Genomic DNA, 18,860 nt, shown 5'->3' with positions numbered 1-18,860 from the left:
CCTGGTGAAGACTGAGATTTGTAACTTCGGGCGCCTTTGAGTCCACCAAGCTCTAATGGATACCTGACATTAGTTGGGGAAAAGTAAAGGCAGTTGGTCATTGTGCTGGCTACATGACACCCTCGTTAACCGTAGGCCACAGAAAAACAGATGACCTTTACATCATTTTGTCCTATGGACCACTTTTTTTTTTTAACTTGTTTGATCCAAACGAATTGATACAATTACATTTATATGCTTTGTTAATTTTGTATTTTATATTTATACAAATTATATAAAAAATTATCAACATACAATTTAAATCTGTTTGTTCACCAACTATTCATTCTGTAAGCTGCACCTGATTTAAATCTTTTTCATAAATATATTTCAAGGAAAATAAAACAGCCAAAATATGAAGATACCTTTAAACAAAAAACAACAATTAAGTATCTAAGGGAAAGAACTTTGGACTTAATTAAAACTATATCTCTCAATAATGTAAAAGTTATTTCCCTTATTTGATCTCAAAACAAATGGTTAGTTTTTTTAATAGATTCATGTACTATCTTTGCAAATGAATAATTGTGCAAAGTTTCAACTTGATCCGACAATTGGTTTGTGAGAAATAGCGTTTTCAAGCTTTTTACCAGACAGACAAAGTGAGTTGACGAAAAAAAAAAGGGAGAGTGAGGGTTATCATGTTGTTAAACGTACTGAGCTAACAGTAGGCCAAAATTAGCAAAATCAATTTTGAGTACATTTAATAATTGCAGAACCTATTATAATTATATTGTAAAATAAAACTATTTTAATAAATGTCTTAGCGGCTTCAGGTGCACACTGCCATTTTGTGCCTGTTATTTACTAAAGTGTTGTTTTTGTTTTTTTTTAGGATTTAAAAAAAAAACATTTAATTAAGATACCTAGGCCTAACCTTTAATATGATAAAAATCTGGTTGTTTTTGGTCAGGCTTGGACAACAAAGATTGAAATATGCAATGACTGGGTGGCAAACCACATTATTGTTAATAGTTTCACAGAATAGAAAAGAAAAAGTAAATGAAAACATGACCAGTAAATGGCAATAGGGATAATAAAATACATTCACGTGACTTTTCAAAAGAGAAATCATTTTTCATGAAACAAGAAGTATTGATTTTGTCTTGAGATTTGACAATTCTTTTAAATGTCAATAGTTCTTTTATATTACTGCACTGAGTGACCTAATTTAAAATACAGATTTGCAAAATAAAAATGTGTATTCCATTCTAAAGATATACAGAGGCATGTGTACATGAAACAGCTGCATATTTTGTCACAACTAAAGCAGACAAAGCGGTTGTCCTCCACGGGGGTCTACATTTTCTCTCCGTCATCTGCGCCTGTATTTGTCAAGAGCCCTTCGTTAGGCCTCAAATGTGCGTCCCGTGACTTTCATGAATCAAATGAGAGTTCTCAAGTTGTCTCTTTCTGGTGCCATCTGCTGCCAGATGCCTTCCTTTATGCCACTATACAGACTTAATAATGACATCATTAACAGAACCATTTACACTAAAGAATGCATTCGAATTTCGATTCAACTAATCCGATAATTGAAAAGCAAAGTAAATTGAATTTGATTCCTTATTAAATAATAAGAAGAATAGAAGATAATTTAACTAGGCATTCTTTCATTTATTTTTTAACATCAGTAAATTTTTATTTTGGAAGCAGCATTATATTAAAAAAAAAACACATAACCAAAGGTTATTTAAAACAATCAAGAACTTGTATAAACGTTCCCGCATACCAGAGTTTAGCTGTACACCTTTACAGAGTTTATTCAATAGCCAATAAATAGTATCTTTTTTAAACTGCTGTTTATGAATATATATATTTATATTGTATTTTTGTAAAGACTAGACGTCTGCAGTCTGTAACGTTTATCACATGTCCTGTGTACAATGTGGCTAACTTTTAATAGCTTTACACAAGTTATCTAGATAACCTCTGACAAGGAACTATTTCTACTGGGGGCTAGATCTAGAGTGTTTTTGTTTGTATCAGACCTTTCTTCAGAAAAGACATTGACATTACTATGTTCTGCATGCCAGGTATTGTTCGATAACAGAATGGGCAATTTCACTAAATTAATAAATGATAGTTATATATATATATATATATATATATATATATATATATATATTGTTGACAGCCGCATGCTTTTTTTTTCCTTTTCGGTCTAATATTCAGCTTCCTCCCTGTGTGCCCACATTAACTCTTTATCTCCGTAGTTATTTTTCCACGTCCTGACAGAATTGTCCATTTTTCACATGTGTGTAATCTACCCTTTTACGATTAGACTTCAATAACATTTTTGTTTGTAGTCAGAAAAAGTTACTTTTGGTATAGAATTATAGGAGAATGCATGCTCTTTTTATGAAACACAAATTAAAGTTACTAAAACAAGAAATTAATTTAATGAGGTCAAATCAATGATGGTATCGTTAATTAGGAGAGAAAGAGTTAAGCCTATAATAGTTTAGTAAACAATACCTATATCTAGGCCCAGACCGCGTCCAAACAGACTTAAATATCTCCCCCTCCCCCACTTCATATAGCCTAGTTAGGATTTTTACGGTGAAGCGCATGTTATTATTGTTGTATTTTTCTTACAAGCACAACCACAAGCCGGACTTACAAGTCATGTTTTTGTTGTCAGCTATCTGACCCTGGGGAAATGTAACTGATACTTGTGAGATTGTAAAAAAAAAAGTGGATGATTGTAAATGAGGCAGTTGATTTACACTTCGAGGCAAACAATATTTAAAGAGATTGCCAAGCTATGGTTAGCTTAACATTTGTGGAAGTATCTCTGGGGAACATTGGGCTGGATTATATGAGCAACTTCTTTTGTCTTCTGAAAATTATTGTAATTAGCATTTTTATTTTCTAAATGAATACATTAAAACATTGAAAACTGGCTAGAGAAGTGTGAAGGGTGCATATGTTTACAAAACAACCTTGTATCATGTATCTATTAGTGGCAAAGTAGGCCCACTAGGCATGTTTTACAATGCTTGACGCTTTAAGGCAAAGTAGGAAATAATATCCCCATTACCTACTTGACCTGTACATTGTATAGAGATGAATGGCTAGAACTGCCGCTGGGGCTGCGTAGTCATGGGAAATACTGCATTCCTCATTAATCTTCGGACTCGAAGACAAGCCTTATTCTTAATAAAACTAGTTTCTCGGATTAATAGTTCTATTTACCATTAATCTGATTAATTTTGTCGTGTTCTTAAAAGAGTAGTATTTTTAATTAGGAATATCAAAGTGTGTTTGATGTGCCACAACGGTAAAGAGTTTGGCTACTTAATTTAACAAAAAACCTTACTAACAAAACATGTGGTAGAAAAAGCTTTTCTTTTCTTTGCCTGATATTGAAACAAAATAAAATTACCCTTTCATTATATAAATTAATACAACTGATTGGAAGATTATTATGTTGATTTTATAATGTAAATAAGAAATGAACAAAAATTATTTTTAAATTGTAATTGGTGTACTTCTTAAAGAGTAGGCTACTATGAATTAATGTAAACTTCTGTTGCTGTTGCCTGTAGACAGTTTGACCAGACAAAAATACAAAATGTTTTTGCATCTTTTAATTTCTCATTGCAGACTATTTGAAGAAACTAAACAAAATGATTTTTTTTTACTAATTTGTATTACTATTTTAAAATACGATTCGTTGCTTTAAATAATTTATTTGATTATTTGAAATTGGACTCCTCTTTAATTTTATCGTCATTGAGTCTCGTATGCCTTTTTAAACGTAGCTCAACGATGTTATCTTATAAAGTACAGACGTTAAGAAGCTAATAACATCCTAACATCCTACGCGTGTGCCTAGGTTAATCTAGTGATGCATGTTAATCAATGACTTAAAATCTGCCAAGTCACTAGTTATCTTGGCTGACTCAGGCAACCCGTTCCATGTTCTAATAACACTAAGGAGTATTTGTACTTATTTGTCTTAGCGTAAAGCTCAAGTTTGAAAGAAAGTTTAGTGTGTACATTATTTCATTCTGCAGTGGACACCACGACGTGGTAAATGATAAGGGCTTTAGTTTCAGCCTCGGCTTGGTAGCCTACAAATTAAAGGTAACAGACGGCCAATGATAGCGCCTCTCAATTGTACGTCCAAATGCTTAGCGTGATAAATTAGAACGTGACTTCAGAATATAAATAAAAATTGTCGCGTAATATTTCTCGAAGAACCGGAACAAATTTACTGAAACATTTTATCTTTTTTTATTCCCTGGTTGACTCGCAGTTGACACCAGACTCTCTTAGTCTCTTTAGTTAGGTAGCCACTAAACACTCTATACTTAGGTAGTCACTAAATTCTGTGCAGTTAGGTAGCCACAAACTCTATGTGGTTAGGTAGCTATTAAACTCTTGGTAGTTAGGTAGATTACAAATCTCTACAGTTAACACTATGCCCATTTTATATAATGTTCTATTTCAAATAGCCCGTGGGGCGTCACTTCTCTCCGTTGATGTTAGAGAAGACTTTTGTCAAGGGGATTGATTAAAACGAGATAGAAATATGGCCCCCATTTATTCCTCTCTAAACATTTTTTTTAAAATTCCGTCTTATAAATTTGAAGCTCATCTACTTTGGTTAGCACTGTGAATAAATGGATCTTGTAAAGTAACTTATTTATTGAATCCAATGCTTCGCATGTCACCTTCATGCTAGAGTCACTGTGGCAACCGGAGTTTAGAGGCTAAGCTGACCATTCAGCTTTTTGCGTGGACAAAAAAAAAAAAAAAAAAAACACTTGTTGTCCTATTTCATACTTTCCCCTAGTAACGCAGAAGTCTGTACCCATTCCTACTCTTTCCTACCCAAATATGTCTGCGCCTGGCCTGCTCGTGTGGCTTAGATATTAAGCCCGGCGAAACTGCTCTTACTAACAGGTGAAGGGGTGAAGGCGGATACCTGGCGCCACAAAACCGGGAGCTTCGGGCAGATGGAGCTCGTCAGCCTAGTAAGGCAGTTCATCTAGGAGAGGGGTACTCTGACTTCAAACCCCCGCTGCCTTGCGGTACTGAGGCTTCAGGAGACAACCTCGAGGAGAAATCAGGAGTGAAGCCCCTTAGGCGTTGGGAGTATCAGCTATGAAATTCCCTCCGGCAGCTTCTGCAACTGAGTTGGTGCCAAATGTAATGCGATGCGTTCCTTTGGATCACATCAGCAAGGTCGAGAGAGGGATCATGACGCATGGGCCACCCATGACCCCTTTATCCAAGGCCCAGGAATGCGCCCGGAGAGGAAACTCTGGTGCTGCTGCAAAGCGGCTAAAACAACACGGGAGACAACAGTTACGGGTTATAAGTCCAACTTGATTGGCGTAATGTATGGACGCCACGGGTTGTCTCTGACAGTGGGAGAGGTCTTCGCGCCTCACTGATCAGCTACCGCCCGCCTCAACCTGGGCAGCCCCCAGTCAGTTAGGTGCTGATCCGCCACAGCCTGCCTGCTCTAATGGGTGCTTAGAGCTTAGTTTAAAACGACAAGTAGGCTGGAAACTTGCACCAAGCAACAAAAGAAGAAAAATTAAACTGAAAAAGAAAATCCCTGTCATGCGACTGGCCACTTGGAATGTCAGGACAATGTGTCCTGGTCTCACTGATGATCTAAGGCAGATCGACGATGCAAGGAAGACGGCAGTTATAAACAACGAGCTAAAAAGGCTACATATTGACATTGCAGCCCTGCAAGAAACCCGACTGGCCGAAAACGGCATGCTCCGCGAGACTGACTACACTTTCTTTTGGAAAGGGAAAGCACAGGATGAGACTCGAATACATGGTGTGGGCTTTGCTGTCAAGAACAGTCTTCTTCCCATGATAGTCCCTCCAGTTGGTGGCTCGGAACGGCTACTAAGCATAAGTATGATGACAGCATCTGGAAAAGTCACTCTAATTAGTGCCTATGCCCCCACACTATGCTCGCCTCAGGAGGACAAAGACAAGTTCTATGAAGACCTCAAAGAAGCCATTGCAAACATTCCTCAAAAAGAACATATGATCCTTCTAGGTGACTTCAATGCCAGAGTAGGATCAGATCACACTACCTGGCCAGACTGTCTTGGGCTTTTTGGAATCGGAAAGATGAATGAGAACGGACAAAGACTGCTTGAATTCTGCACATACCATAAGCTCTGCATTACCAACACATACTTCAGAACAAAACCACAGCACTGTGTCTCATGGAGGCACCCTAGGTCTGGGCACTGGCACCAGCTGGATATGATACTGACACGAAAAAAGGACATTGGAAATATACTGCTGACACGTAGCTACCAAAGCGCGGATTGTGATACTGATCATACTTTAGTGTCATGCCGGACAAGACTGCTGCCAACTAAGATCCACACTTCACAGGGAAAAAGAAAATCACGCCTGAATACTACTAGCACAAAAAATCCTGATCTTTGCACCGAATTTGAGAACAAATTAGAGGAAGCTTTTAAAAACTTCTCTGCGACTGAGGTAGAAAAAAGCTGGACGTTTATGCGTGATACAATCTACCAAACATCATCACTGGTCTTTGGAAACAAAACCAAGAAAAGCGTAGACTGGTTTGAAGCTAGTCTACCAGAAATGGAAACTGCCACTACGAACAAGAGAGCAGCCATGCTAATCTACAAGAAGGATCCCACCCCAAGCAACTTAAAAAGGCTCAGAGCTGCACGTAACAATGCCCAAAGAGTAGCGAGACAATGTGCTAACAAATACTGGCAGGAGCTATGCGAAGATATTCAATCTTGTGCCGACTGTGGTAACATAAGAGGACTATATGAGGGCATGAGAAAAGCCTTTGGACCTCACACCAGCAAGTGTGCTCCGCTCAAGTCAAAAGATGGCTCAATCATCAGCGATCGTGCGCTGCAAATGGAACGATGGGTAGAACACTATGCAGAACTCTACCAGATTGAAAACGCCATCTCACCAAATGCTGTTTCCAACTTCCCATCACTTCCAGTTTTGACGGAATTAGACGAAACGCCCTCAGTAAAGGAGCTGAGCATTGCCATTGACATGCTTGCACATGGGAAAACACCCGGAGGAGATGGCATTCCTGCTGAAGTAATTCAGGCTGGAAAACATGCCCTAATCAAACCACTCCATGAACTGCTAAGCTTGTGCTGGGAACAAGGAATGGTCCCCCAGGAATTGAAAGACTCCAACATTGTTACAATTTATAAAAATAAAGGCGACCGCTCTGATTGTAACAATTACAGAGGCATCTCACTGCTTAGCATAGTCGGAAAGGCTTTTGCTAGAGTGTTACTAAAGCGATTACAGATCCTGGCAGATCGTGTTTATCCAGAGTCGCAGTGTGGCTTTAGGGCAGGAAGATCTACAACAGATATGATTTTCTCTCTGCGGCAGCTACAGGAGAAGAGCAGAGAACAAAAGCAGCCCCTCTTCATAGCTTTTATTGATTTGACCAAGGCCTTTGACCTTGTTAGCAGAAGCGGTCTGTTTGCTGTACTAGAGAGAATCGGCTGTCCAAATAAGTTAAGAAAACTAGTGTCAGCTTTTCACGAAAATATGCAGGGCACCGTTCAGTTTGAAAGTTCTTCCTCCAGGCCATTCTCCATTAAGAGCGGTGTAAAACAAGGATGTGTACTGGCCCCTACACTATTTGGCATCTTCTTCTCAGTCGTACTATCCAGTGCTTTTAAATCCCTGGAAGACGGAATATACATCCATAGCAGATCCGATGGAAGGCTCTTTAACCTGGCACGTCTTAAAGCCAAAACGAAAAGGCATCGTATCTTGATAAGGGAGCTGCTGTTTGCCGATGACGCGGCACTCGTATCTCACTCACAAGGAGGTCTACAGAAGCTAGTGAACGCCTTAGCAGCTGCTTGTCAAGAGTTTAGCCTTACTATAAGTCTCTCCAAGACCGAAATCCTGGCACAAGACGTTGCAGAAATACCTATAATACAAATTGGGAACCACACCCTTTCAGTGGTGCAGGAATTTACCTACTTGGGTTCAACAATTGTCAGTAACCTAGACTTAGACATCGAGCTGACAAAAAGGATAGGAAAAGCTACCACAGCATTGGCAAAACTCTCCAAGCGCGTCTGGGAAAATGGTAAATTGACCACAGCGACCAAAATCCTAGTCTACAACGCCTGTGTTGTGAGCACTCTCCTTTATGGCAGTGAAAGCTGGTCAACATACATGTACCAAGAGCACAGATTGAATAGTTTCCACTTGCGCTGCCTGAGACGCATAATGGGCATCTCTTGGAGGGACCATGTCTCCAATCAGGAAGTTTTGAGATTGGCCAATATGAACAGCATGTATGCTCTCCTGACACAAAGGAGATTACGCTGGCTCGGACATGTCACCCGCATGCCAGATGGTAGAATCCCGAAAGATATCTTATATGCTGAGCTTGTGGAAGGAGTCAGACCCAAGGGCCGCCCAAGACTAACATATAGAGATGTCTGCAAGCGAGACATGAGAGCCTCAGGCATCAGTGAAAGTATGTGGGAAAACATAGCCAAAGACCGGAGTGCATGGAGACAGACTGTGCGTGCTGGGACAACCCTTGCTGAGAACAAAAGAATTGAAGCGGCTTTAATCAAGAGGGAAAAAAAGAAAGCTGCCCTGTCTGCTAGCCCTAAATCAGAGGCATACAAATGTACGAATTGTGGCAAAGTCTGCCGTTCTAGAATTGGCTTGATTAGCCACACCAGATTCTGCCCCGTCTCAAGATTAAGCCAAAACCAGTGACTCACTTGGGCGCATCCATTGCCTTTCGAGACAAAAGGAGCCATATATATATATATATATGTCTGCGCGAACAAAGATCTTTACTTACTTTTTTTTTCCCTTTCTGATGGTTGGTCATTGTGCTGGCCACATGATACCATGGTTAAACGCGAGTCTCAGAAACAGATGAGTTATTTTAAACAGTCTCTAAAATCGTTCTTGTCTAACTTCTGATCATTTCTCTCTCTCTCTCTCTCTCTCTCTCTCTCTCCCTCTCTCTCTCTCTCTCTCTCTCTCTCTCACACACACACACACACATAACAAAAACAACAACGAAATAAAAACTCCTGAAGTAGAGAAAAAAAAAATCTCAAATTGTTTTAAAAAGTAGAAACACGTTTACCACCATAAAAAAGTTTGACGCCACAAAGGGCACTGGGGGGGGGGGGCGGGGGCGTGAAGTAAAAGTTCCCTACAATACAAAAGATCTGGAGATAAATGGTGTACTATCCTTCTGTGTAAGTATTAATGAGGTGTCATTGCGCCATGTGTGCCCTGCAAGGTGACTAACCAACCCTATTATTTCCGCTAAGTCACATCGCCCTGATTGTCTCAAGTCAGAGTCTCGGGAACTAATAACAAGACTCTCATGTCTGAAACTAGCCTTTGAATACTCATCCATCACGCTGACAGAATGAAAATAGTTTGATAACAATTGAATTCACACTAACATATATTTTCGTAAATGTAGTTTTGTGTGTAATGCTAGTCCAGACAAATAACGAATTGGTACAGGAACTATTTTCAGTCTTCCATACCTTCAATGCGACAAACTTATCTGTGACGCAAAGTGTGTTTACAGTAAGAATAATTAAGGACAGAATCTAATATATTCCATATCATTGTAATATGTTCAGTATAAGTTACATTAATTGAATCAATATATTCTTTATATTCAGAATATTAAAAAAAATGAACACATTGACAAACTCTACTGCACGATCAATAAGAGCCCACTCAGTAGACTATATAGATTATGCCATTCATACCCTAATGTAAAATAGTTACATAATATTCAAACATGATTTCATGTAACTTGATCTAATTCTTTAATAAAACAAGCAAAATAAATCAAAGTCCTTTAAAAAAGCAAAGCTTATTAAGAAGGAAGAACCGCAAAATCACGATCATATATCTCAATACTTCATGAATAAGCTTTCTTTTTCTATATAAAACAAAATTAATTAATTAGTTGTTTTTTTTAATTCATGTATTTTCATTGACCTTGAATAATTCTGCAAAATTTGAACGTGAACCGAGAGTGGGAAGTTGGAGAAAAAAAACGTGTGTAAATAACTCCACATATACATCCATATCTCTGAATAAGTAGCATTTATTTCCCTTTTTAAATGCTAAACAAAATAATTAACTGCCAATAATTAATTAACTAATTGTTGTTGTTTTTTGTTGTATTGATTCATAGGTACAAAAAAAATTATTTAAAGTTTCAACTTGATCCGAGAATGGTGGTGGAAGAAATAACGTGAACTAGTACTAGAGACAGACAGACAGTGTGTACGTTGAGAAAAGCTTTTTGTTTATTACATCTTTGTGTCACGTGGAGACACTCAAATAAAACTACCTTCGTTCTCAGAAGTTCAATGTTGACTGTCCAATGATCGCATGCTGACTATCTAAATTTTCAGTCACTCTCTTCTTGTCTGTGTTCACAGATCAAGTTAATTGTTTTTCATGCTTAGTTTAATGAACTCTAGTATGACTATTTCTAATGTATTTGTACAATGTCACAACTTTGACCAGTGACACTCTATTACACGCCCAAAGTCACACTCTTCATGTTACAAAATTAAATGTTGAATCTAGAACCGATTGGGGGTGGGGGCAACTTGCCAACGCAACAAGGTCCTGATTTAAATTCTAAACCAAACAATCAAAACGTGAGAACCACTTCTCTTAACACTTTGCTAACACTGTCTCCATGTATCTTAAGCTGGCCAAACAAATAGGCCTCATTATTCACAACAGCACAAGGAGGTAAGGAGATCAAGTTGTTTTTGTACTTTTCTGGTTGTTTTTAGTTTACACTTAGCACCGCTAGGTCAACACAAATGTGTGTGTGTGTTGAAACAACTAAATTTGGACTCGATTCAACACTCGGTTAGATTTGGACTCCTATAGTGTGTACACTTCTACTGTAGACTGTAATGTATATAGGCTATGTTCACAGACTGTTTTATTATAAATGCGTACACAATGAAGCTTCAGTGTTGGAGATCTCTTGAGTTAACTGACATTCGATTTAATTTAGCATCAACATTTTTAAAAAATAAAATGTGGTTATTTATATTATTCTTTTTCTCGGAAAGTAAAACTTTAAAAAAATTAGCAAAGTATATATACTATATATACATACACTACGGCCCCTTCAGATGCGAAGCAGCCATGGGTCGTTTCATAGAAATTAGACGAATGCCTGGGCATTACCTATGGTCGGAACGATGTCGCCCACACAGTAGCCAGGGGCGGACTGGGAATCAAAATCGGCCCGGGCATTACCATATAAACCGGCCCAAAAATGGCATGTCATATATTTTCGGGGGGGGGGGGGTTAGCCCATATATATTAGTGTGTGTGCATATGTAATTAATCTTCATTACATTCTGATCTTTCATTCTTTCAGACGTTTTTTCTACCCTAGAATACTCTCTTTCTATAATTAGTGGAAAGACAGTACACACCGCCAAAGTGCATCTATGGAGTCCGGGAGAGCGCTGTAAGCTTTCACAAGTGGGGTCCGGGGCTTCGCCCCGGAACCAAGTATTATTTCTGTTATGTAGTTTGCTTAAGTTGGCTGCACTGGGGCAGTAAGTAAAGTTTCCCTTTCAGACAATGAGGTCTGAGGCAAGTGATGGTTTGAAGACCCTCCCCTCCCGGCTACGCCCATGTGTTATATTATAGGTGTAAGCCTAATTCTCTACAATATATAAAGTATGATAACGCATCGAAAACTGGATGTATGCATTCGTAGGATTACATAATGTATTCTATTTATACATGTATGTAGTCTGAAAACTATAAACAAACAATAGCAGCCTAATGTGTTTGAAGCTTTTTGGTATTACTTAGAGATTATACGTTTCTTCAAAAAATAAGATTGTTATGTCTTACGCATTTCATGTGTCAATCTAGTCATGCATGTTGAGCTGTGACTTAAAATATGCTAAATCATTGGTTTTCCTGGCTGACTCAGGCAATCCTTTTCATTAAAAGATAAGAGAAAGCAGAACGGTTACAGAGGCACTTACTTAATGTGAAAAGCTCTTGCTTCCTCCTAGTACATTCTCATAAACGCGATTTGTATATGAATATACCATGACCCATTATTGAAAATATAAATCTCCTTTCATTAAATATCGGATGTGACAGCGCAATATAAATGTTTGTAATTATTGTAATAATTTTCAACATTAATGACTTCATACTACGCATAAGTTTGCCATTAATTATAATAACATAAAATTGATTTAGATCTATATAGATCTAGATTTATTTTTTAATTAAATTTTTTTTTTGTAAGCCTTAAGTGTAGTATTTTTAGATCTATGTTATTTAAAATAAACAAAAAAAAAAGACCTACTGTTTCTTTTCAAATCGCAGAAAGTAGAGCTTTATACCCATATTGAGCTGTGAATATGTTGGGTGGTTTACAATTAAGTGGCTGTGTGTATGCAGGGCCGCCGCGAGGGTTGTGGCCGCCTGCGTGCGAAATTTTAAAATGCCGCCCCCCTCCTTTTTTTTTTCTAGAAACAAAAAGTATTACGACTGAGCTGGACCATGTACCACTTTAGTAGATTATTCCTTTTTTTTCCCCTTTTATATTCGCACCGTTGTCGTATCCCTCATGCCCTCTTAGATTTTTTATTTAGCCTAGCTTTAGGTAATAATAGTGATTTGTTCGTATCAGACATATGTGGTGCACAATATAATTTTTGTGTGAAAGTATTTGTGTGCTTATATCTACAATTTCAAGGATTTTTTTTTCAATTTCACCCAAATTTTGAAATTGTCTGTATTAATTGATACAAATACCCTTTTTGTTTGTATGTGTCAAATAAACTATTTAGCAGCGAGACATAGCCTATAATAATTTGCTAAGGCTGCTTTTCAAAATCATTCATTCTTTAATGCGTTGCATCTATTGTTTTCTTTTCAAGAGCATTTCTTTTTTAAATTTTCTTTCTGCACTATATTCACTATAGTTATATACTCCACTGTATCTTTTCAGAATTAATATGACCCTAATCAGTTACTCCTTTTGTACCTGTATTCTCGTCTTTATTTTTTTATTCTTAAAACAACTGACATTGACCATTCAGTTCAAAATATATGACTCGAAACACAAAAGCCACTGATGGTGAACCATTTTCAACGTTTCGTAAACTTTAATAATCACGATTGTATTTTGGAGAGATGTGAAGTGCATTCTATCCAAAATCATCAGATATATGCGGATTCGGATGTGCCTACAAATTTATCCAACACACCTCTAGGACCAAATGAAGCAACTTAGTTCTAAATGTTTCTTGAAATGATATAAAATAAATAATCCTAAGTACAAGTCACTTATACAATGACTTGAAATAAAACACGTGAAGGCAGTGAAGCTGGGGACCTAGAGGAGCGATGTAGACTCCCACAGTGAGGTCCGTGAGTTTTTCTAGGAATGTAAGGAAAATGAAAAAAAATGGTAATAATTGTAACACAATTTTTAAGTTTTAGTTTTCATTTTCAAATTTACAAAATGAAATTTCACTTTCTTTTTTTTTTTAAGTTGCCTACATACATATTTTTAAGCGTTTTAACAATTTCTTTCTGGTGATAGATTTGAATATTCGTCGGCAAGGGGTCTGATTTCAGGGCCGGGTGTCTGCGATCAGAGTATTCTGGCGTTATCAGCTTCAGAAATTCTTTCTCCTAGCGTTTACACCTTTTCTTGTAATAAGAAGAAAGAATATTAAGAAAGCCAATATTAATGCACTAGTAACAAAGAGGCAGCCCTGGTCAATAGTATTATTCGAGGGACATTCTATGTAAAAAATAGTTATATATATAGCACACGGACGTGTGTGATGGGCTTGATCTTAATTAAGATCATCTTCGTGCTACGTAAGACGTCTCTATTGTGGACCTTTTTAAACACAAAAATTGTCACTATAATAGTGGATAATAGTCGGCAGAAATTTGACTAATCCCAGGTAAGAAAATCTGGAAGAATCCCACTAGCGAAGACATTTTGAAACGTTTTCTTCAAGTTTTAACCCATATTGCTGCTTACGCCTCTCGCGAAAACGGTCTACATTTGATAAGGTCTTATTAGAAGATGAAACGACGTCACTTACTTAAGATATTTTAATTTGTAAACATTTGTAATATTCAGACACGGATTATTAACTACAATGAAAATAAAATATTTTTTCGCCCCCCCCCCTTTTTTTTGTGTTATTGGTCGGTCGTTGGCTTGTTGCTCCAAACAGGAAGTAGCATACAACTTAATGTAGATCTACTTCGATAATGACCCAACAATTTTCTACGCTTAACTAATAGCCATTTAACATAAAAGTGAAAATGTTTTTAACATTGAGTACTTTACCGTACGCCACAGAAACAGATGACCTTTACATCATTTTCCATATAGACCACACGGTCTGAAAAGGCAACTTTACTTTTACTAACTAGATCTACTTACAGTTTAAAAATTTAAATAATATAGGTTACCTTGGAAATGATATGGCCGCCCCCTACATTCGGCCGCCTGCGTGCAGTGCACACAATAGGTAGCGGCGGCCCTGTGTGTATGTGTTAAAGTTAATTTCTATTAAGCATTGTTAAAGAGCTAATTGTCGCACCTATTTTTTTGCTGCGTTATATCCATGTTTTCTAACTTAACCTCTCTCATTCCTCTTTTTGGTTAAATTTCATTGGAACCATTAAAAGACGGGGGAGGGAAGGAGCAAAAAAAAATATGGGAGTGCCATCAAAGACCCATACCGACCAGCAAAATGATTAGGCCAAACACAACCTCGAAGACATCACAGCAGTCCATGCCGCTCGTGCATAGCAGAGTGTACGGTCTAACGTTTTGCAAATGATAATACGTACAGTGTATAGTGTATTTTTTTTTATTCTTGTTAAATTTCAAACAAAATTTATTGTAATAAGAATTTAAAAAAAAACAATAAGAAAACGTGTTCGGGCCTTTGTGTCTTGCTGCTGTCACTTTTTTTTTATGTTGTCTGCATTGAATTTTTTTTTACTTTGGTCGCGACCAGACCGGCCCATTTGGTACCGGCCCACCGGGCATTTGCCCGTTTGCCCATATAGCCAGTCCGCCCCTGACAGTAGCCCCTCCTCTCTACGCAGCTGATGTGTTGGCATACAGTTTGGGATCAGCCGCGTCGCAGGATCTGCCAGGATGTAGCACTGTGTTCTGCAAGCTGCCTACGGGTCACTGGTTTTCTATTAAAAGGAGTCTTATAAAGTGATCAGGCATTAGAGAAACTGGTTTTCTATTAAAAGGAGTCTTATAAAGTGATCAGGCATTAGAGAAACTGGTTTTCTATTAAAAGGAGTCTTATAAAGTGATCAGGCATTAGAGAAACTGGTTTTCTATTAAAAGGAGTCTTATAAAGTGATCAGGCATTAGAGAAACTGGTTTTCTATTAAAAGGAGTCTTATAAAGTGATCAGGCTTTAGAGAAACTGGTTTTCTATTAAAAGGAGTCTTATAAAGTGATCAGGCATTGGAGCGTCATGGAAATGTCCAAAGTATTTCATGGCTCTGACAACTGGTGCTATACAAAAAGCTACTGCAACCATTCTACCGAAGGTGCATGTACTGCTATATGAAACAACTGTTTTGTCGGCATCATATTGACATAATAAGTAGGTCACAGATGGGACTATATAAACACTTGAAAGGTACACCTCATTTGTCAGCAGTCAGGAGGTTGATAACGTATTTTTTAAAGATTTTTTTTATGACCAATAAACAAGTAATACAAAATAAAATCAACCCTTACTTTATGTTCAAATAATAGAGTCATCTAAAATTCTTACATTCAAATTTCATTTGGCATTGAAACATTGAACAAAAATGTAAACAACGACATTCGCGTTATTAGCAACAACTTAGCTCACCGGCTAGACTCGAATATAAAAGGTCATGAACCATAGATACATCCAAATGAGTCGAAAATAAAATTGCCGCCATTTTTTTAAACTTTTATCCACATAACGTAAAAATTAACATAATTAATAAAATAATTCATAAAGTGATCTTTATGAAATTTTAATAAAATGTGTTATCGGGAACTGTATCGTTTTATGACTCGACAAGACAATGAAAAAGTTGTTACAATAAATTTATTAAATTTTATTTTGGTCTTTGGCTTTTGACTACGACGAAAGTGTGATCTCACAGTAGGAACTGAACAAAAAAAAGTAAGCCATTAGATCGACACTTGTAGGATCATTACAGGAAAGGAAAATGTTTCCAAACTTCTGTACGTGTGCCTATTTTTATTTCTATCGATTCTGTTAGTTTTATGAAAAAAAATGAGTCTAAAGAAGTCCTACAAAATCCGAGTTAATAATATAGTTTAGACACTTCTAGTTTAGTTTGCACTTCTTAACCTAGATTTAAATGAAGAAACCTACAGATTTTTTCTTTTATTTTCACAATTTTATGGCTTTTTTTCACAATAAATTTGTCAGTGCCTTAATGTTGTTATCTGCACTGCACAGACTGCATTCAACTGATAGGCCCTACTAAGTGTTCAGCACTGCACAGATTCACAGCATTCAACTGATAGGCCCTACTAAGTGTTCAGCACTGCACAGACTCACAGCATTCAACTGATAGGCCCTACTAAGTGTTCAGCACTGCACAGACTCACAGCATTCAACTGATAGGCCCTACTAAGTGTTCAGCACTGCACAGACTCACAGCATTAAACTGATAGGCCCTACTAAGTGTCCAGCACTGAACAGACTCACAAAATTCAACTGATAGGCCCTACTAAGTGTTCAGCACTGCACAGACTCACAGCATTCAACTGATAGGCCCTACTAAGTGTCCAGCACTGCACAGACTCACAGCATTAAACTGATAGGCCCTACTAAGTGTTCAGCACTGCACAGACTCACAGCATTCAACTGATAGGCCCTACTAAGTGTCCAGCACTGCACATACTCACAGCATTCAACTGATAGGCCCTACTAAGTGTTCAGCACTGCACAGACTCACAGCATTCAACTGATAGGCCCTACTAAGTGTTCAGCACTGCACAGACTCACAGCATTCAACTGATAGGCCCTACTAAGTGTCCAGCACTGCACATACTCACAGCATTCAACTGATAGGCCCTACTAAGTGTCCCTACTTTGCGTACAGCATTAAAAAAATAATAGCCTTCTTATTTTTAGGATTCCTTACAGTTTTGTTTAAAAGTTAATTCCATCAAGTTTGTGTATCATGTTAGCTGCTTGATTTTTACAAAGCTTCATGTTAAGTCCCTCCGTCTATTTATCTGGCAGGATTATTTGACACGTTTTGTTTCTTCCACTTCCCATTCTCAGTTCCAGTTGAAACTTTGCGCAACTATTCATGGTCATTGACAACACATGAATATTTTTTTTTTAAATTAATTATTTGATTAATTAGGTTATTTAATTAATTTTCTTTATATAGAAAAGGGGATAAATCTTACAGTATTGAGAGAAATGGTATTAATTGAGCTTTTTTTTTTTTTTATTATTATTTTTGTATATTTTTTTATTATGAAAACAGAAATAGTGAGTTTCTATCAAAGCCAGATAAAGCAATATTATAATAAATAGTAAAAGCAAAGTAATTAGATGTGTTCGTTTCCTACTATATAAACCAAACGTATCCATAATTATAAAATAATATACACCAATAAATATTCATTGTATTTTTTTCAATTAGGTAAACTTTCGTTCAAGTTAGTTAACTTACTATCTCATGCAGAGAGTGTGTGGAATTGAACTCTTCAAACTACAAAATGAAAGAACACAGGCTTAATCGAGCCAATCGTCGTCTGCTGATTCTTCTTTCCGCCATTTCCCTTCTTATTGTTGTTATTGTCGGAGCAGTCGTGTGGAAGGTAACAAAAGATGCCTACCAAGTTGGGACTGTTTCCGGTCTCAACGAAAAGACGGCATTGCCTGACTTGACAACTCCTCCTGCCACGAGAAAAAACACATATTCTTCAGAGGTAAGTTTGTTCATTACCTTGAACCGAGACCAATCATTGTAGAAGGCCTGAGCACGGACCTGCAACGTCACAGCCTAAGGGCAGTTTAGACCAATAGCTCGTTGCCAAGTCACATGTCTGTACGACGTGGCGACAAGCTATTAGACTTAACTGCCCACAGTTTGTGATGTTGCGGGTCAGTGTTCAGGCTTTCTATAACGAAAGTCTCGGTTGAACTCGGAAGGACATAACCGTTGATCCTTATTTGTTAGTGTGCCCTTTGCGGATCAAGTCGCAGCCTTTTACGTCCAGCGATTACGGTGGACATTTACGTCAGCCTGGACTAAAGAAATGTTTAGCAACATGGTTCTGACGTTCTTTCAAAATGAAAGATCCACGCCCCAAACTGAAGGATTGCGGGGGATGGACAGCGGGCAGGGTTTAAACCTAGGACCAGTCAGAGCGCACAACTAGACAACAAATGAATTTTAAAGACTTCCTACAATTAGTACAAATTTAAAACACTCTCGATACCCTTAAAAAAATTACGCGTAATATCAGGTAACAACGGGAGATAACAGTATTTTATACTTAGCACTGCTCCTCAGAGTACTAAATGGCTAGCCAAATGTCTAATCTAATTCACCTTTTTAAAACATATATTCATTTTATATTTTGATGTGGAGTATTTTATACATGTTAACGAGAGGCATGTTATTGTTACTAATTATGGGACTAGTTTTATTCCTGATTCTATTGGGGGGGGGGGGGCTTTCTACCTGAGATGGAA

At 37.5% G+C, this 18,860-nt stretch overlaps 1 protein-coding gene across 3 annotated transcripts in view; it reads left to right on the top strand.

Annotated features, from left to right (window-relative positions):
• Window positions 1-9,615: 9,615 nt before the first annotated feature.
• LOC106074289 (glutamyl aminopeptidase-like) overlaps window positions 9,616-18,860 on the top strand; it is a 32,987-nt gene continuing 23,742 nt past the window's right edge. The window contains exons 1-2 of one of the 3 annotated variants that reach the window (XM_056021034.1): window positions 9,616-9,636; window positions 17,803-18,091. In XM_056021034.1, coding sequence (XP_055877009.1) covers window positions 17,879-18,091 — 213 coding nt within the window. In that variant the 5' untranslated portion in view covers window positions 9,616-9,636; window positions 17,803-17,878. The other 2 variants (XM_056021032.1, XM_056021033.1) reach the window with 2 other exon arrangements.

The sequence above is a fragment of the Biomphalaria glabrata genome, chromosome 2 (assembly GCF_947242115.1).
Source record: "Biomphalaria glabrata chromosome 2, xgBioGlab47.1, whole genome shotgun sequence".
Classification (NCBI taxonomy): Eukaryota; Metazoa; Mollusca; class Gastropoda; family Planorbidae; genus Biomphalaria; species Biomphalaria glabrata.
Note: the sequence above shows the minus strand (reverse complement) of the source record. Positions and strands in the feature narration are given on the sequence as shown.